This window comes from Prunus mume, linkage group LG4 (genome assembly GCF_029339155.1).
Source record: "Prunus mume cultivar Tortuosa linkage group LG4, ASM2933915v1, whole genome shotgun sequence".
Taxonomy (NCBI): Eukaryota; Viridiplantae; Streptophyta; class Magnoliopsida; order Rosales; family Rosaceae; genus Prunus; species Prunus mume.
In genome coordinates, this window is record NC_142701.1 from 15274164 (window position 1) to 15296203 (window position 22040).

The 22040-nt window shown below is 35.1% G+C and overlaps 2 protein-coding genes across 2 annotated transcripts; both read right to left on the minus strand.

Moving 5' to 3' along the window:
- Positions 1-7651: 7651 nt before the first annotated feature.
- LOC148917990 (uncharacterized) lies at positions 7652-12816 on the minus strand. Its single transcript, XM_089050468.1, has 6 exons — positions 12811-12816; positions 11841-12773; positions 10923-11315; positions 10146-10820; positions 8199-9203; positions 7652-8096 (listed from the first exon to the last, which is right to left on the minus strand). Exons 1-5 carry the CDS (start codon positions 12814-12816, stop codon positions 8361-8363), a joined length of 2850 nt encoding a protein of 949 aa, XP_088906594.1. The 3' UTR covers positions 7652-8096; positions 8199-8360.
- LOC148917991 (disease resistance protein At4g27190-like) lies at positions 12775-21959 on the minus strand. The gene is given in 8 exon segments (XM_089051183.1): positions 12775-13030; positions 13032-13679; positions 14615-15198; positions 15201-15288; positions 15399-15815; positions 16368-17497; positions 17500-18991; positions 21449-21959. Coding segments are annotated over 7 exon segments (4509 nt in total). The 5' UTR covers positions 18953-18991; positions 21449-21959; the 3' UTR covers positions 12775-12841.
- Between the last annotated feature and the right edge of the window lie 81 nt (positions 21960-22040).

Consider the following 22040-nt stretch of genomic DNA (forward strand, 5'->3'; position numbering starts at 1 on the left):
CTGATCATGTGATGGCCACATGACTGAGTTTTGAAGGGTATATGCTACTTTTTGAGAAGCTCTATCGAAGGGTATGATTAAAATGGTCCCTCAACTATTGCTCTAGTATCATTTTGGTCCACCAACTAAAATTTTCAATTGAACTGTCCTCCCACTTTTTTTTTTTGTATCAAGATGGTTCTACCGTCAAAGTCCGTCAATTTTATTGTTATTTGTTTTTGTATTTATCTTATTTTAAATTTTTTAATTAATTTAAACAATAGAGAAAAAATATTACTTTTTAAATCCTTGTCATAAAAAAAAAGCTATGTTGGTGGTGAGATTCAATTTTTTCAATTTAAAAATTAGGTACAAGTTCCTATAATAGTTTCCTTTAATTTTTAATTATTGTTTGCTCTTTTAAAAAATTTGTTATTTTATATATATATATATATGTGATTTTAATTAATTTAAACAGTAGAGAATTTTTTATTATTAATTGTTAGGTCAGTCTCACAACAACAACAAAAAAAGCCATGTGGCTAGTGAGATTCAATTTTTTAAAATTTTCTAAGTTTATAATAGTTTCCTTTAATTTTTAATTATATATTACTATTTTAATTCATAGAGACATTTTTACTTCTAAATTTAACAATAAAATTGACAAACTTTAACAATAGGACCATCTTGATACTAAAAAAAAAAAAAGAGTTGAAGGACGGTTCAAATGAAAATTTTAGTTGGTGGACCAAAATGATATTGGAGCAATAGTTAGGGGACCATTGGAATCAATAACTCTTTTAGAGGAGGATACTCACCTAAAAATACGGTTTTGTCCCTCGATTTCACGGAATAATACATAGACTTTGAGTGATGGACCATCTTGGTGCAAAATAAAAAGTTTAAGGATGTTTGAATTGAAAATTTTAATTAGTGGATTAAAATGATAATGGAGTAATAATTAAGGGACCATTTAGGTCATTAACCCCAAAATTTATGACTAGGTGCACGAACCAATCCCAATCTCTAGTTGCACGCACCAAATGCAACTGAACACAGGAAAAAAAACAAAATTAACAAAAGAGGTAACAGATGAAGTCTCCATTTGCAACCAGCACATAGCAGAGCTGAGAGACATAAACAAATCCCTAAAGACAAAAGTATAGACTAGATACAGAGCTCCGATATAAATCACACTTCTGTCACAAAGCAGTTGACATGACAACACAAACCAATAGTAATTGGAATGACAACACAAAAATACTTGCAGGGAGCATATAGGCTTTGCAAGGATCATGGGCACTTGACCGTTACTCGAGTGTTATCAATAAACTCTTGTTATATAACACATTTATCTGTTTATTAATATTTTGTAGTAGGATTATGAAATATGAACTTGCAGTCTATCTATATTATAATACATGAAATCGTAACACCTTAAGACCCAAATTCATGCTCTTTAAAGAATTTTAATTGTGCAAAAGGTCATTGTTAGAAAATTAAAGGTTTAATATTAATACTAATATTTATATTTTTTTCAATTTCCATTGAATTTGAATGTGAATCTGGTTGAAAATAAGATCCATTTGCTTTTAATCGAAGAGGTGAAAACCTGAAAGACAATACACATGTTCATACACAGTTCGGTTATTGTTTTTAATGCTACAATTTTTATAGGCTAATGATTTCCCCACTTCAATTTTATCCACTTATATTTTTTTTTTAATTATAAAATAAAATGTAAGTATATAAAATATAAAATTAGAATAGAGAAATCACCATTTTTTTTATATGGATAAGTGTGTAAGGCCATGCGGTGGCAAATCCAAGAACATCTGCTGATGTGAAATGTGAAATGCGAAATGAGAACCACATCTTTCTTTCTTTAGAGCCTTATCAATCTCTGTCGTTTGTTAGTACTACACCAGCACTCGTATGGGGCCATAGACATTGTTTTTTAACTTTTTCTTTTTCGCATTAGCTGAGCTGCTTTTTCTTTTCCTCAGGAGGTCCACAACAATATTTTATGTCATCTTTACTTTATTTTACAGACAACATAATAAACAAAAATGAGAACATTAAATGATGACTTACAAAATGAATGATTTCTTTCTTTCTTTGTTTTTAAAATAAACGGTTTTGTTCATGAGATAACATTGTGAAATATATATGCCTAAGTGAGTAGTTATTGCCGTGTCGTATTAATTTACTAACTGATTAGCAATTGAGCGTACTCATGCTTCTCATTAAATGGTCAATTTGATTTATTTTATTTTTATTTTCAAGGTACTTTGATTGATTAAATTGAATGCACGGTCAATTTGTTTTAGTATCAAAGTTTTGTTTTCCTTTTCATTTTGGTCATGGAATATTTGCAAAATCAATTAAGTCCTTATTGTTAGATTTTTCAATATCCATCCAAATCGTTGTCCCCAAGTGTTACGTTGTGTTTAGTCACTTTCTGATGGCAACTTTGTCATTGTATAAATGAAACATAAATTAATTGATTAAAAGAAACTAGAAAATAAGAAATGTCAAAAAAGCAAAAGAAAAATATCCCTAGCCTAGCCTAGCCCCTTCCGTACTCTCTGTTACTTTGTTTGGGGTGTTCTTCGTGATTTGGATGTCCTTCATGATAAGGCTTTTCTGGTTCATCCAATCCCACTTAACCACTAATTAAACTCTTATTACGTTGCTATATGAACCAACTTATCCGACCACGTGAGGGAGGAGGAGATATGAACAAATTTAATGGGTTATGGTAAAGATATAGAATATTAGACTCATTAACTGATGTTGTATAAATAAATCGAAATTTAAGGTTACTGATACTGAAACGATGAGCTAACCATGGCTCATATTTTGTTATTCTGCTTACAAGGATGACGAACTTGAAGAGTCAGTTGGACAGGCAAGATATGCAGCTTTTTATTGCGCTTTCTATTGATGAAATGGTTGCTATGATGTTTAGATATAATCATGAGTTGTTTGTTGTCTGAGCAGGCAATCTTTGATTTGGAAACAAACTCGGACCTGAAAAGTGAATTGAAGAATCTATATATAAATTCAGTTGTGTAAGAACTGTTGACTGAATGACTTGTTAGTATTGATTTTGTGATTGGCATTTCCTAGAGACAAATTAGACTAAGTATAGATGGTAAATTAGTTGTGATGGTGGCTGTCAAAATTCCGAGATATACTCTAAAGGCTCATATGTCAATCAACGATCACTAAAGTAAATTCTTCATTCAATCATGCATCTTGATTGTGGTATTTCAAGCAATATTTCAAAGTAACAATTTGTTTAACATTTTGATTAAGAAGGTTTTTATTTTAAGAAAGATTAAATTACTTTTCTGTTTTGAACATTAAAAAGTTTTCTTTGATTGAAAATCAAGTAGTCTGATTGTGGCAAATTAATATGTTGATTAGGAACTAATTGATCTTGTTTCCAGTTTTGAAAACCATTATAAAAAGAAAGTTGATGTGCTTTATTTTCCAGAAGGATACATCATCAAGAGTAAGATTATCTTGGTGATTATCTTTGTATTCATATTGCATTCATTTGCATGTTCGGTGACTCCTACGGTTGATGGTACCAAGACCGTTCTGGCGGTTTTTCTCCGGGGAGCTTGAATCGATCGTGACCAGTATCGGATTCAATATAAGGATGGTTGAAAGAACTCCGGCGAGCTTGAAACAATCATGACCAGTATTGCGTTCAATATAATGAGTGTCGAAAGATCATCCCGCGAGAAGTTGAGTTACGAAGAAGTTGGTACGTTGTCCAGAGTGTCTAAGACAAGTTTGTATACTTCTTGTAATCATCGTTCTATAGTGGATTTGCCTTGGACTATCAGGTCCCATGGATTTTCCCTAGAGGGGTTTTACCACTTGTTAGATAAAAAGTGTAATAAAGAAATTAAAAATTCATCCAACATAATCTCACTCTTATTTACAAATAAGAGTTTTTATTTTTAATTGAGTACGACCCATTCAAGATAAAAAAATATCTCTCAATTACAATCTCTTCGTAAAGAGAAAACCCTTTGATTCCAATATGAAGAATGAAATAAATAATGGAATTTGATTTGATGTTACAGCTGCATCCAGGCAACCCCAGACTGCCTACATACCCCATTTTAGAGATCAAGCCTTTTGTAGTTCTCAAGAGGATTTAATTGGACTTTCAAGGAATATGAAATTTGGATGAATGTGGTTGGACCAGGGATTCAATTTGATTTTGTGGTTGAAAAAGTGTTTGGGACGAATTTGGTTAAGGGACACCAGGGATTCTGTTTGGACTTGCGGTTGTATTTGGATTGAATTTCCAGATTGCCTACGTATCCTTGGCGGAATGAAACCAGACGTAGTTCAGAAAATTTTATCTGTTTTCCTTTGGTGTGTTTTTATATATTACTGTATTACTCTTGACAACTTTACTTTTTAGTGTTTTAAGCCATCCTATAGGTATGTTCAACTTTTTATTGTAAACTGTTGCCGATTGTATGATTAATATTCCTCTTTTCTCTAGTCAAGTTGATGTGGCTGGGAACCGGAAGGCTGTTGTTATCCACATACCATATAGACTTAGGAAGGCTTATCGCAAGATCCATGTTCGGATTGTGAGGGAGCTAGAGAAGAAATTCAGTGGAAAGGTGATTATTTAAGTTCTTTGGTTCTCTGCCATTTATGAAATCCAGATTTAACCCAGACTATGTTTTCTTCGTGATGTTTTTCTGTACTTGTTTCTAGGCACTACATTTAGTGCTGTACAATCAAGGATATTTTATTTTTATGTTTTAGTTCCTAGTTCTGATCTTCCTAGCTGACTTTTCTTACAGTCAACCCATTTTATTTTTTCTTCTCTTACTTAATTTTGGCTGATGAGTCGATTTTATATTATATATTTAATCCTATTCTTAGTATATTTTGGTTAATATTTTGGAAGAATTTTGATACTTTGAATTATATTTCTAATATAGGACTTTCGACTCTATCTGGAGCAAAACATAATCAAATGAACGAATTTTGGAGTAATTCTATTTGGGGGACGTTCGTGAGCCACTTAGCTTGATTGTATAGAAATTTCAGACTTTTCTACCAAGCGATTATTTTCTGGCGATAAAATAAAGGAGCAGTGCGTGGTGCTGGAATAGTGACGTTTTGAGCTTTTATTGCGTTTTTGGAGCCCAAGATGACCTCGGATGGGTTCGTGGCTTTCTGGATAAGTGTTCGGAATATTTTTATCTTTAAAATGACCTATCTTGGGCCAGTTTTGGGGGCAGTTTGGTATTGTTGTGCTGTGAAAATAATCACTGTCAGATTTCTGTGAGAGAAAGCAGTTTGGCGTTTGGTAAATTTTTTGTTAAAAGTGTTGTTGATGTTGATTTTATGCATAATCAGAAAATGATTGCTGCATAATCATTAAACCCAACACCTCTTCAAAACTGATTCCTGCATAATCAGAAAATGAAAGCACCTAATTAGCTGTTTTCCCTTATAGCTTTCTCTCACAACAATTTTTAACAATAAGTGATTTTTTCGCAGTTCACCAACGGGTTGGGCTTCTCAAATTTTTTTAAAAATAACTTATCACCCCAAATAAGCAATGCCAAACAAGCACTTGGAGGAGATTTGAGACCAAAACATGGCTGAACAGATTGTGGGCAGATTCTCCTAATCCAATTTGGACTTTATTTCCTAGTCTTATTTTATTTTAACTTAGTTTCCTTGTGGGGATTGAGTAGCTAGGTTTTAGGAGGTATTTAAGCTCCATTTCACAGGAATTTAGGGGACCTCCTTTTTTACTTCTTTTTGGCTTTGGGAGCAATTGCTAGGGTGAAGCCTTGAGCCTTAGCATGAATATGTGAGTTTTATTTAATTGCTTATGATTGAGTGCATGCATGCTTTGAATTGTTAATCACTGTTTTAAACTATCTGATTGTCTTAATGCCTGATCACCATTAAGACCTTTAGAAAAGTAATTAGATGCAATTTTGGTCGGAAGGTTCCCTGAAATTGATGCTAGCTTCTTGTGATTAATAATTGTAAGTTCACTTAAGGTGAACATCACGCTCTTGAGGGCTGCATGGTTTTTCAAAGGGTTTTCACAAAACTTAATGAGTCTTTCATGTTCAGATTTGATCCGAACGTCCGGACGGGTTGCATGTTAGATATACGTTCTATGTTGGAGGTTCCAAATAGAATATAAATTAGGAAAACCTAACCTTCAAAGTGGCATGTGCAAATCATAAGTAATTGGTAAAAATTCATAGGATTGCTAGGTGATGGTGGAACCCTAGTGCTTTTGTAAATTGATATTCAAAACTTCTTCCTTCAATCGTATTTGTTTTTGTTTAATATTTGTTTTTAGAATCAACCAACTTCATATTCATCTTTCTCTACTTTTAATTTTAGGTAGTTAATTAAAAATTGTTTTCACATAAATTGCTAAATAGTCCTTGTGGAAAACGACATTGCATGAGCATCTATACTACAATAGCCTTGTATTCTTGCAAGTATTTTACGTGGTTTTAACCTTGTTTGCGCAAGTACTAAAAATCCTATCATTTGCTATAATTAAAGTGAGTAGATGTAGATCTCTGATTCAGAGATGTATTTATTTGCAAATAGTGGTTTTCTTTGGTGGTGTTTATTTTTGTTTGTCATGTGGTAGGATGTAGTTCTGATCGCCTCCAAAGAAAGGGTCTGCTGTCCAACGGCCCGCACTCGTACTCTTAACTGCTGTGCATGAGGCGATGTTGGAGGATGTTGTTTTGCCTGCTGAGATTGTTGGTAAACGAACTAGATATCGACTTGATGGGTCCAAGATAATGAAGGTAAGCTGTCGAAGGAAAACAATATTGTTTGATATAGACATACACACACACACACACACACAAACACTTGGAAATGGAAAAAAAGGGGTTGATTAATGCTTGAAAGATGAAGGCTAAGAACCTTATACCAAAGAGAAGATTTTATTACGAAGATGTCCAAAGACTGCCAATGGAATAGATGAATTGAGAACGTAGTACATTTAGGTGGGATGGATATTATAATGGATTTATTATAAAAGTACATGCATAGGTTGTCAAGGGTAGGATTTTCTTCAATGCTGGGCAGGTTTTCTTGGATCCCAAGGAACGAAACAACACGGAGTACAAGCTGGAGAGCTTTTCTGCAGTTTACAGGAAGCTTTCAGGAAAAGATGTTGTGTTTGAGTACCCAATAACTGTTGCATAGAAATAGTGTGCGATGGCGCCTTCCAAGTGGTGCGGCGTGCCTTTGGTCTCTTCAATATTAGCACATTTAAGTTAGGTGATATCAGTTAATGTAGCATTTTTTGTTTTCTCTTAGACTTGCTCTTTTCATTATGCATGGTCATTGACAAGTTTGCTTTTAGTCTGGTGATTTTGTTTTGTTTATTTAAGTCTACTGACCCATGTTTCTCAATGAATATGAACTGGAACCTAAAGAAGTTTCTATGAACTAGTTATGGTTCTTTGTAATACAACCTCTGTATTTAATGCAGCATGTTATGCCATTGCTTTTCTTAACTTCAAAAACATGCAAAAGTTTTGGTTACAATCTCTCAAGAAAATATCACAGAGATAAACTTCATCAGTTTGAGGGATCAACAAAAGAGACATGTAAAAGAGCAGAGTACTGAAAGAAATACCAGGATTTATGAATTTGATTACAATTTATTGAATCGCACAAGTCACAGAGTAAGCATTTCCCAAACACTTGGTGCACGTACCAAATGCAACTGAACACAGCAGGAAAAAAAAAAAATAACAAAAGAGTTCACAGATGAAGCCTTCATTTGCAACCAGCACAATAGCAGACCTAAGAGATATGAACCAATCCCTAAAGCCAAAAGTAGGGACTTGAAGTTCCAAACTCCGATATAAATCACACTTGTATCACAAAGCAGTTATAGACATGGCAACACAAGCATAACACAACAGGAATTGGAATGCCTGAATGCGAACACAAGTCACACAACCATTTCCAAATTCTTCGGCCTGTGCCTTGAGGTGGCCGCTTGCAAGCTTGTATCAAACAATTAACATTGATCAGATCGGCAATGGCGGCAAGGGCAGGAACAGCTGGGTGAGGGTGGAACAGAGAGAATTGTCAAAACAAGTAAAAATGTATTTGTCGAATGGTATCCACTACATACTGAATGAATGGTTCCAGTATATACTTACAGTGAAACTAATTAGGAATTTATGTGGTGGAAACTATGGAATATGGAGTCTTGCAGCACTAATTTGTATGGGCAATCAGCTGCGTCCTTCCTCCCTGGAAATATATTGTTGATCATTACAACGAAACATACGACCATACAGTTTATTAATATGAATGACAACTTATACCGTTTCATTGCCATCATCATCCTCTTCTTCTTTTTCTTCCACTTCCTCTATTATTTGTTGTCTTTCTGGTCTTGAACCACTTTGGATTAGTGACCCATCAGTGGAAATCTTCAACTCAATCAGGCATTCTTCGACGATTAAAGAGTTTAAGGATGGGACTCTAACAGTGCAATTTCCTAATGAGCAAAAGCCTCGCAGACTTGGTAGATCATAAAGTTTCAAATGTTGCAAGCAGCCGAAAGCAATCTCGTAATAATTTCGTGAAACTTCTTCATCTTTGTTGCTTGACACTATCTCTATCATGCTTTCACAATTCTCAACTTCTAAGCTTTTGAGTTGGTGTAAACATTTAGCCACCGAATAAGTTGTTAAGTATTTCAGTCCTTCACAACCCGCTACATGTAAAGTGGTTAGTTTGTGAAAGGATATTGCGGATGAAGTTAGATTCTTTAATCTGCCACAATTGTACACCTTTAGAATTTCCAAGTTTGGAAAAATTGATTCAGAGTTGTCATTCCCAATCCCTAGATGCATCAGCTCCTTCATTTGGTTGAGATACAAAATCTTTATGTGCGGGAGGGTCCTCCCAACTGCATCTATTTCCCCGCTACTAGTTCCTTCATACACAAATATTTCTTTCCAAGGACCATTATAAACAACAAGTTCTTCAAGATTATGTAATTTCTCAAGGTAATGAAATGACTGGGGGTGTGCACAAGAAAATGCAAACTCTTTTAGATTGATAAACAACTTTGCTGGGAGTGGACTATGTGCTTCATACCAAATCTCTGTGTTCTCGTCCAAGTGCAATACTTCCAAGTTGGGGAATGGATTACCCTGAAATAATATCAACATTTGGATGTCATTGTCAACCCACTTGGCCAGTTGCATAACTAAATACTATATTCAGTGACATTCACCTGGTCACCAAGGACCAAGGAACATTATGGTCACCTGCCGATTGATCCCATCCAAGGGCAAATAATAAATCAAGTATTAATTAAATTAAAAAAATAATAATTATTTTTAAAAAGCTCAAATATGCTACCAACTTCAATTATAATTTATACCGAAGTGAAATTATGCCTCACCCTTGCTCAGCGGCTTTCACTTTCTAATCCAAAAAGAACTTGGCCTCTGTTCTACCTCAGTCTCTTGTCAATTTCCAATTTTGGTTTTTGTGCTTTTCTTTGGGTTTTTTCGTTTCTTGGCTAAATTCAGTACTTATTCAGTTTTTCTTTATACAATCTTATTCGGTGATTTCATGTACTCTACTGGGGAATCCTACACATAAAAGAAATGAGGCATTTCTGGAGATTGAAAGGAAAACGTGAGACAGTGAGAGGAGTAAGTGGGTTTAAGCATTAGTTGTTTTTTTTTTGTTGTTGCTGTAATTGAAATTTTGGGAAGTGTTTTTTAAATTATTTAAGGCTTGAATCATTATTTATCATTGGATGAGATCTAACGGCAGGTGACCAAGGTATTCCTGAATCCTTGGTGACACTATCTTCATCTAATGTCATCGATTGAATTATTTTAAATTTTCGAGTCTTTATTTTGTTGTATACATGTCTTTACTATATATATGTTAGTAAATTACTACTCCCTTTAACCTCGACTATTGTTTTTATTCGACGGATGTGCTTTGAATTTTTTGACAAGGTGGAGGCCAAAAAATTATTTTAATAAAAGAAAAATCTGCAATACTTAATAATAATAAAAATTGCAAAGAAAATAAGTGAAGAGGAATTTCGCTACAGGAGCAAGAGAATTTTGTACCTTGTCAACTAACAAAAAAGGTTGTTTGATTGGTGTACCCCAATCAAGTCTTTCTTGGAATCCTGAATATTCGGAAGCAAGAATCTCCACTTTACCACATTCAAAGAATATCAATGATTTGAGTAATGGCCACTTGGAAACATGTAGCCCCGAATAGAAAATCCTCAGTTGGGGCATATGTTGCAATTGCACAAGCGTTACTTTAGAGAACACAAACTCAGGTGTCATTTCTAGTCCGTCCTTGGCAACAATTTCTTCCAATATTCCACAATTCTCCACGTACAACACGCTTAGGTGCTGAAGACCTTTGGCCAATGAGGCTGGAAATATATTTTTCAAATTGTCACACGAATTTATTTCTACATAATCCAGATTTGGGCACCCAAAAGTTTTCAACTGAGTGGTTGATGATGTGTCGTATGCTTCTTTAACGCCAAGTACTACTCCCATGTCAAAAACTACTTGTAGTGATTTGCATTGCGATATACTTAATGTGTGTAGAGCATTTAATCTTCCCATCATACTTGGCGCAAAAATATTTATTAGACTGTGGCATCTCATAACTGTAACTTCTTTGAGCTTTAGAAAAGAGTCTGGGGAAAATTGGCGGTGCCATATAGTCCTCAACTTAGGCATGTCATAGATCTCCAACCGCTCCAAGTTAGGAAATCCTACCTGTAGATGAGGCAAATTCATCATATGAACTTATCAATAAACCTTTTTCTTTCACGTTTGGAAACAAATGTTGAAAAGAAAAGAAATAAAGGTATAATTCACCTTTTCATCCAAAAGAAAGTATTGTACATCAGTCTCTTCAATTTGTTTACCCACTGTAACGTTTTCACTCTTCGAATGAAAGATGAATACCCCCAGTTCACTACAATCTTCTAGATGCAACAGCTCTAAGGATGGAAATTCCACATAACTTCCCGAGCAGAATCTGGTGAGGCTTGGAAGATGTTGCAGTTGTAGATGTTCTAGCTTTGGAAATATGACATCTGTATTTTCCTCACTACTACCGATTTTTGTTACTATCTCTTCCATGATTTGACAGCCAGCTATTTCGAGATGTGTGAGTTGGACAAGACTTCTAGCCATGGAAAATGAAAACAAGAATCTCAAACCACTACATCCATGCACGACCAAGTTTCTTAAATTGGGCATCATAACCTGTACACAATGTTTAATCAGGGGCCATGCATGGTATATTAATTCATGTTTAATTAGGAAATGACAATTTACATGCTCATCAATTGTATAGATTCCAAAATGAGTAGACAAAAAAGGGAGTAAAAATGACATAACTAGTAACAGAGAAAAAGTGGAGAAAAAATGTATCTGAAAAAGAAAAGTTAAAGTACTACCGATAACACATTTTGAAGATCATGCTTGCGTCATAATATGAATCATTGAATATTGTACACTAATTAAAAGCTAATACCTTTTCTTTCTCAATCAAAAACTAATAAATTAATATACCGTTTAAATGAATTGTAACTTGGATATAATTTCAATCCTAGTACTACATAATCCGTGCATAAAGAATATGCATTATTTAAATGGATTATTTTCTACCTGCAGAAAGAATGACCAAAATGAAATATATACAAAAGCAACTAATTTGTTAAGAAATAAATATAGAACAAATCCGAATGATATGTAGAAAGGCTGGGCATATGAAACCGCAAAACGTACCTCTCCATCCATGAAAAGTTTCGTGGGTCCACCAATTTCATTCTCCAAAATGATTTCTTTGGCCTCTGTACTTACAACTGACGTGCTGCCTTTGGAGGAGAAACCAATAAGCTTTGGCAGATTCCATAAAGTCAAAGATCGTAACTCTTGAAAAGGCTGAGGTATGAGTTGGCCACAACATACAGTTTCCAAATTAACAAGGTTGTAAAGAGATAGCGACTCCAAGTTGGGGAAGGCATGACTCGAGTTAATGAGAGATGTAACTTCATCATTGTTTTGGACATGGAGATTCTTCAGTTGTTTACCACTGTCACTTGCTAATATATAGGAAATAATATTTGCAGCCTCCATCCCGTCCAAGTCCAAATGTTCACATCTCTTTAGCAGCAATTTTATACCTCGGCCGAATTGACTTTTTGTAGTGAGCTTGAGTTTTAACATGTTAGAGGACGTTTCGTAATTATCAGGATACTGCCAACAATCACCAATAAGTATGATGTATCTTTCTAACCTTGTATCCGAGAGCATGTCTGCTGGAAGAAGCTTAGCATCTGGAATACATATGTCTAATGCAGTTAGTTGATGCAATTGTTTCAGCTCTGACACGCTCGCATTACTTCTTCCATCATTTAAACCTCCTTCCCATTTCTTAAAACTTCCCATTCTCAAGTCTTCTAGACTTGTCAAGCTTGATATAACGCCAGGTGAGATCCGTACAAGTTCAAAGCAATAACTCAAATCCAACAATTGTAGACGAGTCAATTGCCCTATTTCTTTGGGCAAATCTTTCACCTTAGATTTTAAAAGGCTAAGAATTTTCAAGTTTGTTAGCTGTCCAACTAGAGCTATGTCCCCCAACACGCACTGATCTAAACACAAAGTTTGAAGATTTGTAAGGCATTGAAGAGATGGAGGCAGTGACGGAATTCCTCCCTGGAAATATATTGTTGAGCATTACAACGAAACATACGACCATACAGTTTATTAATATGAATGAAAACTTATACCGTTTCATTGCCATCATCTTCTTCTTCTTTTTCTTCCACTTCCTCTATTATTTGTTGTCTTTCTGGTCTTGAACCACTTTGAATCAGTGACCCGTCAGGGGAAATCTTCAACTCAATCAGGCATTCCTTGACAATTAAAGAGTTTAAGGATGGGACTCTAACAGTGCAATTTCTGATGAGCAACACCTCGCAGACTTGGTAGATAATAAAGTTTCAAATGTTGCAAGCAGCTGAAAGCAATCTCATAATAATTTCTTGAATCTTCTTCATCTTCGTTGCTTGCCACTATCTCTATCATGCTTTCACAATTCTCAACTTCCAAGCTTTTGAGTTGGTGTAAACATTTAGCCACCGAATAAGTTGTTAAGTATTTTAGTCCCTCACAATTTGATACGTGTAAAGTGGTTAGTTTGTGAAAGGATATTGCGGATGAAGTTAGATTCTTTAATCTGCCACAATTGTACACCTTTAGAATTTCCAAGTTTGGAAAAACTGATTCAGAGTTGTCATTCCCAATCCCTAGATGCATCAGCTCCTTCATTTGGTTGAGATACAAAATCTTTATGTGCGGGAGGGTCCTCCCAACTGCATCTATTTCCCCGCTACTAGTTCCTTCATACACAAATATTTCTTTCCAAGGACCATTGTAAACAACGAGCTGTTCAAGATTATGTAATTTCTCAAGGAAATGAAATGACTGGGGGTGTGCACAAGAAAATGCAAACTTTTTTAGATTGATAAACAACTTTGCTGGGAGTAGACTATGTGCTTCATACCAAATCTCTGTGTTCTCGTCCAAGCGCAATACTTCCAAGTTGGGGAATGGATTACCCTGAAATAATATCAACATTTGGATGTCATTGTCAACCCACTTGGCCAGTTGCATAACTAAATACTATATTCAGTGGTATTCACCTGGTCACCAAGGACCAAGGAACATTATGGTCACTTGCCGTTTGATCTCATCCAAGGGCAAATAATGAATCAAGTATTAATTAAATTAAAAAAAATTAATTATTTAAAAAAAAACTCAAATATGCTACCAACTTCAATTATAATTTATACCGAAGTGAAATTATGCCTCACCCTTGCTCAGCGGCTTTCACTCTCTAATCCAAAAAGAACTTGGCCTCTGTTCTACCTCAGTCTCTTGTCAATTTCCAATTTTGGTTTTTGTGCTTTTCTTTGGGTTTTTTCGTTTCTTGGCTAAATTCAGTACTTATTCAGTTTTTCTTTATACAATCTTATTCGGTGATTTCATGTACTCTATTGGGGAATCCTACACAGAAAAGAAATGAGGCATTTCTGGAGAGTGAAAGGAAAACGTGAGACAGTGAGAGGAGTAAGTGGGTTTAAGCATTAGTTGTTTTTGTTGTTGTTGCTGTAATTGAAATTTTGGAAGTGTTTTTTAAATTATTTAAGGCTTGAATCATTATTTATCATTGGATGAGATCTAACGGCAGGTGACCAAGGTATTCCTGAATCCTTGGTGACACTATCTTCATCTAATGTCATCGATTGAATTATTTTAAATTTTCGAGTCTTTATTTTGTTGTATACATGTCTTTACTATATATATTAGTAAATTACTACTCCCTAACCTTGACTATTGTTTTTATTCGACGGATGTGCTTTGAATTTTTTGACAAGGTGGAGGCCAAAAAATTATTTTAATAAAAGAAAAATCTGCAATACTTAATGATAATAAAAATTGCAAAGAAAATAAGTGAAGATGAATTTCGCTACAGGAGCAAGAGAATTTTGTACCTTGTCAACTAACAAAAAAGGTTGTTTGATTGGTGTACCCGAATCAAGTCTTTCTTGGAATCTTGAATATTCGGAAGCAAGAATCTCCACTTTACCACATTCAAAGAATATCAATGATTTGAGTAATGGCCACTTGGAAACATGTAGCCCCGAATAGAAAATCCTTAGTTGGGGCAAATGTTGCAATTGCACAAGTGTTACTTTAGAGAACACAAACTCAGGTGTCATTTCTAGTCCGTCCTTGGCAACAATTTCTTCCAATATTCCACAATTCTCCACGTACAGCTCGCTTAGCTGCTGAAGACCTTTGGCCAATGAGGCTGGAAAGATATTTTTCAAGTTGTCACACGAATTTATTTTTACATAATCCAGATTTGGGCACCCAAAAGTTTTCAACTGAGTGGTTGATGATGTGCCGTATGCTTCTTTAACGCCAAGTACTACCCCCATGTCAAAAACTACTTGTAGTGATTTGCATTGCTTTATCACTAATGTGCCTAGAGCATTCAATCTTCCCATCATACTTGGCGCAAAGATATTTATTAGACTCTGGCATCTCAAAACTGCAACTTCTTTGAGCTTTGAAAAGAGTCTGGAGCAAGGTGGCAGTGCCATACAGTCCTCAACTTAGGTATGTCATAGATGATCAACCTCTCCAAGCTAGGAAATCCTACCTGTATGTATATTCATCTCATAAACTAGTCAGAACACCTTTTTTCACTAATGAGGTACACATTAATTGGAAATAAATGCATAAAGAAAGGGAAAGAAATTTATAATTCACCTTTTCATCAAAAAGAAAGCGTGGTATAACAGTCTCAAGATTCTCCTTGGAGTTCCTATCGTCATTTTCTTTGCCTATTGAAGTAATTTCACTCTTTCTATCAAAGATGAATGTCCCCAGTCTAGGACAATCCTCAATATGCAATGTCTCCAATAATGAAAATTCAATATAACTTCCGGAGTAGAATCTAGTGAGGCTTGGAAGATGTTGCAAATTTAGAGATTTTAGATTGCAAAACATGTTATCTCTATGTTCTTGATTGTATCCACTTGTTGATACTATTTCTTCCATCATTTGGCATGTGGATACCTCAAGATGTTTGAGTTGCTGAAGACGTCTAGCCATGGAACATGAAAACAAGAATCTTAAACCATCACATTGATGCAAGATCAAGCGTGTTAAGTTGGGTATCAGAACCTGGGTATAGTACACAATTCATGTTTAATTAGGGAAATGACAATTTACATGCTCATCAGTTGTATAAATTCCAAAATGAGTTGACAAAAAGTAAAGGTCTAATATGTCCTTGTGGAGTAAAAATGTATCTGAAAAAGAAAAAGTGGCCTCAAAGTTTATTAGTCTATTAATTTAAAATATAACACATTTTTGTTGAATCACTGAATATTGTACACTAATAAATAGACTTTCGAGAATGGATCATGCTTTCGTCATAATATGAATCATTGAATATTGTACACTAATTAAAAGCTAATACCTTTTCTTTCTCAATCAAAAACTAATAAATTAATATACCGTTTAAATGAATTGTAACTTGGATATAATTTCAATCCTAGTACTACATAATCCGTGCATAAAGAATATGCATTATTTAAATGGATTATTTTCTACCTGCAGAAAGAATGACCAAAATGAAATATATACAAAAGCAACTAATTTGTTAAGAAATAAATATAGAACAAATCCGAATGATATGTAGAAAGGCTGGGCATATGAAACCGCAAAACGTACCTCTCCATCCATGAAAAGTTTCGTGGGTCCACCAATTTCATTCTCCAAAATGATTTCTTTGGCCTCTGTACTTACAACTGACGTGCTGCCTTTGGAGGAGAAACCAATAAGCTTTGGCAGATTCCATAAAGTCAAAGATCGTAACTCTTGAAAAGGCTGAGGTATGAGTTGGCCACAACATACAGTTTCCAAATTAACAAGGTTGTAAAGAGATAGCGACTCCAAGTTGGGGAAGGCATGACTCGAGTTAATGACAGCTGTAACAGCATCGTTGTTTTGGACATGGAGATTCTTCAGTTGTTTACCACTGTCACTTGCTGATATATAGGAAATAATATTTGCAGCCTCCATCCCATCCAAGTCCAAATGTTCACATCTCTTTAGCAGCAATTTTATACCTTGGCTGAATTGACTGCTCGTAGTGAGCTTGAGTTTTAACATGTTAGAGGAGGTTCCGTATTTATCAGGATATAGCCAACAATCACCAATAAGTACGGTGTATCTTTCTAACTTCGTATCCGAGAACATGTTTGCTGGAAGAAGCTTAGCATCTGGAATACATATATCTAATGCAGTTAGTTGATGCAATTGTTTCAGCTCTGACACGCTCGCATTACTTCTTCCATCATTTAAATCTCCTTCCCATTCCTTAAATCTTCCCATTCTCAAGTCTTCTAGACTTGTCAAGCTTGATATAACGCCAGCTGGGATCACTACAAGTTCAGAGCAACGGGTCAAATCCAACAATTGTAGACGAGTCAATTGCCCTATTTCTTTGGGCAACTCTTTCACCTTAGATTCTAAAAGGCTAAGAATTTTCAAGTTTGTTAGCTGTCCAACTAGAGCTATGTCCCCCAACACGCTCTGATCTAAACACAAAGTTTGAAGATTTGTTAGGGATTGAAGAGATGGAGGCAGTGCTCGGAAATGAAGCCGTGTTAAATCTAACACTCTGAGTTCCTTCATCTCTTCAAAAAAGTTGCAAGGGATTTCAAGCGAGTTGTCACTACTCCCCAAATAAAAAAATTTAAGTTCAGGGCATTCCCAAGGTACATCGGGAAGCTTGGGGATAGTACATCTTCGGAGAGAGATTAGAGTGCAGTCCTTACTTGGACTTTCATCCACTCTGTATAAGCTCTTGATAAGGCATGTTGATCTCTAGATGCAATTCGGACAGCAACATCTCGTACAACATCATGCATTCTAACACTTCCATCGTCATAACCATCAAGCAACAGACAAGAATTTTTAAGTTTTTTAACCAACGAATGCAATGCATTCCGTGCCTCTTCCACTGTGCGAACATTTTCAACCAAACCCAAACCTATAGAGTATTTCAACAAGTCAGAGAGAAACAAAGCATACTTACTTTCTGCCATTATTGCACAGAGCAAGAACAACGGCCTAAGCTCCTCGCTATCCAATTTATTGTAACTCCACTCTATTATCAAGAACGCTATTTCTGTCAATCCTTTTTTCTCAAAATTTTTGAAGCGCCTCAAGGTATCTTTCCATTCTTCTAAAGAACTCTCTCTTAAACCGCTTGCAACTGCAACAACTAAAATAGGCAAACCTCCGCATTTTTTTGCCAATTCGTTTGCTACTCTCTGTATGCGGTCATCTTTAATAACAGCACCTGCCTTCTTCTCAAACAAACTCAAACTTTCTTGTTCACATAAAAGGTCAAGCGGAAAATTCTTTTGCGTACCCATCTCAGAAAATAAAACTTCCTTATCTCTAGATGTCAACAATAAATTACAAGTCCGGACATGGACAAGTCCCACAGTCTCCAAATCAATTCTTGTCGAAACATCATCTAAAATTACAAGAGTCTTCTTGTCTTTTATCCTGCGCCATAAACAATTTGCCCTTACTGCCATACTTTGAGGTTCCTTCACTTCCATACCTAACTTTTCAGCAATTTCTTTTTGAATTTCCATGTCATTTTTTTCTTTTACATTAAGTATTATAACCACATCATCAAATAACTTTTCTTTATTAGCTTCTCTGAATACTTCTCTGGCGAGTGTTGTCTTTCCAACACCCCCCAATCCGTACACCCCAATCCTGTTGGTATCAGGATTTTTCAGTTCCTCCATGATTTCCTTCAGCATTGAAGTCCTTGATTCAAAGGCCATGTATTCTTGGGAGGGTATGGCACTTATATCTTCTAGTGGAGCTTCGTAAGAAACACTGGGAAACTCTTTTTTTGCATGTAGTTCAATCTTTTTTTCCAATTTTGCTGATTTCCTGCTAAACTGATGATACGAAACCGGATTAGGACATACTCCACGGAAACACTTTGTCTTTGCTTGGCCTTCATTTCCCAAAATCTTTTCTGCCTCTTGAGTGATCCCATCTGCTTCTTTTCTCCAGTTCTGGACATCAGTTTCTACTCCTTTACCATTTCTTTCAACTTCATCAACCCTATGCTTCATCCGGTCTTTGGCAGCATCTAAGTTCTTCAATTGGCTCCTCAGACTTTCAAGGTTGCTTTTGTAGTTAATTAGATAACCCACGTGTCGCCCAACTGGTTCAACTGTGCACTCGATTACTTTAGAAATAATTCCGCTGAGGATCTCCATGGTTTTTTTCGTTTTGCCTTTGGAATGAGACTCTTGTATCTGTTGAATAAACGAACCCAAAAACAAGAAAATGAAAAAGAGTAAAAGAAAAAATATTAAACCAATTGAAATGAAAGAAGGAAACTACAGGGCATACCTTAGCTTGTGAGATTAAGCTTAAATAGAAGAACACAGAGTATTAGTATGCAACACTTCTTTTTCGTTTTTTCATTAAGCTGCTTCTGGAAACAACTGTAAAGTGAAAGTGTAATGAAGATAAGTGAAACAAAATGCACGACTCTCAAATCTCGAAACAAAAAGAATAGGTCGGCCACATTTTTCCTTTGAAAGTAAAAGCAAAAACAAAGGTGAAAATAACAGAACGAAATCAGGGTGTGAAACCAAAACCAGAAAATCTGCTTCTTTTTTTTCTTTTTTTATAAAATGAATAAGGTTTTTTGGGAACAATGGCAAAGGAATAGCGAAACGAATTGGAAAAGAAATGACACAATGAAATCAAGGGACAAACGAAAACCAGGAAATCTGAAGGCAATACTCTTTTTTTTTGGTTTTTTTATTGTATTTTTAATTTGGAAGTAAAGCAAAAGAAATCTAAGCAGAAGCTGGTTGCTGCAATGAAGAAACCGAAGGTGCGCAGGAGACTCATAATCAGAAAAAGCAGTTGCTGCAATGAAGAAACTGAAAGTGCACAGGAGAATCAGTGAGGGGTGGCAAGCATGAACACAAAGAAACAAACTGAAAGTCCAACTATCTTTCAGAATTATTGTTGTTGTTTGGCTCTCGCACTCAATTATTGTTTTTCAATTAAACCCAAACTCTGTTATAATTAAATGTAATTGCGCTTCAATCTTGGTTGCTTCAGCTAACAAGAGTGGCAATTTGTGATTAAATTTGGTAATGTCAAGCTGGCAACATGGCATAAATTGGATGATGTCATATGTGTCGTCATCCATAAAAGAAGGCATGATGTCATGGTCAATTCTTATTATGTTGCTATATGGAATCCAATGAAAATTTTCAACTTATACAAAATAATTTTAATTGCATTAAATGTATAAATAAAATGGTATTATTCAATGAGTACTGCTATTTGAACTAACTTTATCTGACCACATTTACCCAAATGTAATGTGGCATAAATTCTTATTTAGTCATCATCACATCGGAAGTCGAGCTGGGTTTTTTTGGCCCCATGGCAACCTTTATTTGTTTTTGTGTTATGGTTCATGTGAGCTGATCGACATGGTAATATAACTATTGTAATGTGCCAAAGAGGCTGCTCTATGAACTGCGAAGATTACAAGTAAATTCTTAGAGCATGGCCTCCTTGGGGTACGTATAAGAGGGTGTATATCACATTTACACTCTTTTTGGACGAAAACATATGCAATCAAATTCAAAGTTCTTGGGAAATTCTGAAGAGAAAAAGAAATAGTTGGGCCACAATTCTCCTTCGAATTTGTTTTTTTTTTTTCTTTAATCCAAAAAAATTAGTTGGATTTACTTCTGAAATAATTAAGTTCAAATAAAGCTACACATAACAAAAATGCTTAAATGTCCAAATAGTCCTTGTGTTTTAATCATTTTGCCAATTTAGTCGCCGTGTTTTTAATTTGGCTGATTTAATCCTTGTGTTTTACTCCGTAAGCTAATGTTGTCCATTCCGTTAAATTATTGCTAAAAAAGTTTCATTAAAGTTTTAAAAATTAATTTTTTTAAAAAGTGTAATTGTTTAAAATAAATAAAGAAATTACAAGTTCACTTTAATGATAAACAAAATAAAGGCATACAAGCCTCAAATTCTTCGATTGATCACCACCGATTCAAACCTTCTAATAAAAAACTTATCCGATTTGCATTCACGCCGCCAGTCTCTTCTACATGCCCATAATACAATCCATGAGGTAGATGAAAACATTAGCAAGAGCAAAAGGGTCCTAACAGCCATGAAAAGAACGATGAACAGAAACAAATAGATTGTTGACTCTTGCAATCATGATTATCCTTTATCTTATCAAGCTTACCCGCTAGCCTACTGTTGCATTGTCTTTTGTTTCTCTTAAAAAAAAGATTAACAAAATAAGAAAATTTTAAATAAATAAATAAAATTTGGAAACCCAACCTCTAAACCCTCTCCTTCTCTCTAGCAGCCGACACCAAACCACCATGAGCCGTCCCACCCCAGCCACTCCCCCGGGAATGTGGTGGCTGGTCTTTTAATTTTAAATTGAAATTTATGTTTTATTAAATAATTAGATATTTTTAATTAGTTTAAATAACATTTATGAATTTTTTAAATAGCAGTTTAACGGAATGGAAGATATTGACTAACGGAATAAAACACAAGGAGTAAATCGACCAAATTGAAAACACTAAATTAGCCAAATAAGTATAACACAGGGACCATTTCAACATTTAAGCCATTTAAGCCTAATAAAAGTAAGAACATAAAATAGCAGAGGACAAATAAGGAAATAAAAAGACGAAAATTAATACCTTTCTCTCTTTCGGTTACGAAGGATATCAGTTCCCTTCAACACTGCAGCACAATCGGCCTAATGATGAGACAAAGCTGAACTGCTACTACTTTTTTTTTCTTTTCTTTTATTTCTTTGAAAGTAAAAGCAAAACAGGGGTGATAATAACAGAACGAAATCAAGGGTGTGAAACGAAAACCAGTATTCTGCTTCTTCTTCTTTTTTTCTTTTCTTTTTTTTAAATATATATAATGAATAAGGTTCTTTTGGGAACAATGTCAAAGGAAAAGCGAAACGAATTGGAAAAAAAATGACACAATGAAATCAAGGGACAAACGAAAACCAGGAAATCTGAAGGCTATCCCCTTCAAAGGCACTACTTTTTTTCTGTGGGTGTTTTGATTGGATTTTTAATTTGGAAGTACAGCAAAAGAAATCTAAGCAGAAGCTGAAGGTGAGCAGGAGAATCTTAAGCAGAAAAAGCAGGCTGCTGCTGCAATGAAGAAACTGAAAATGCGTAGGACACTCAAAGGCACTTGTTCTTGTTCACCAAAAAAGAAAGGCACTTGTTCTTGTTCACCAAAAAGGAAAGGCACTTGTTCTTTGGCCCC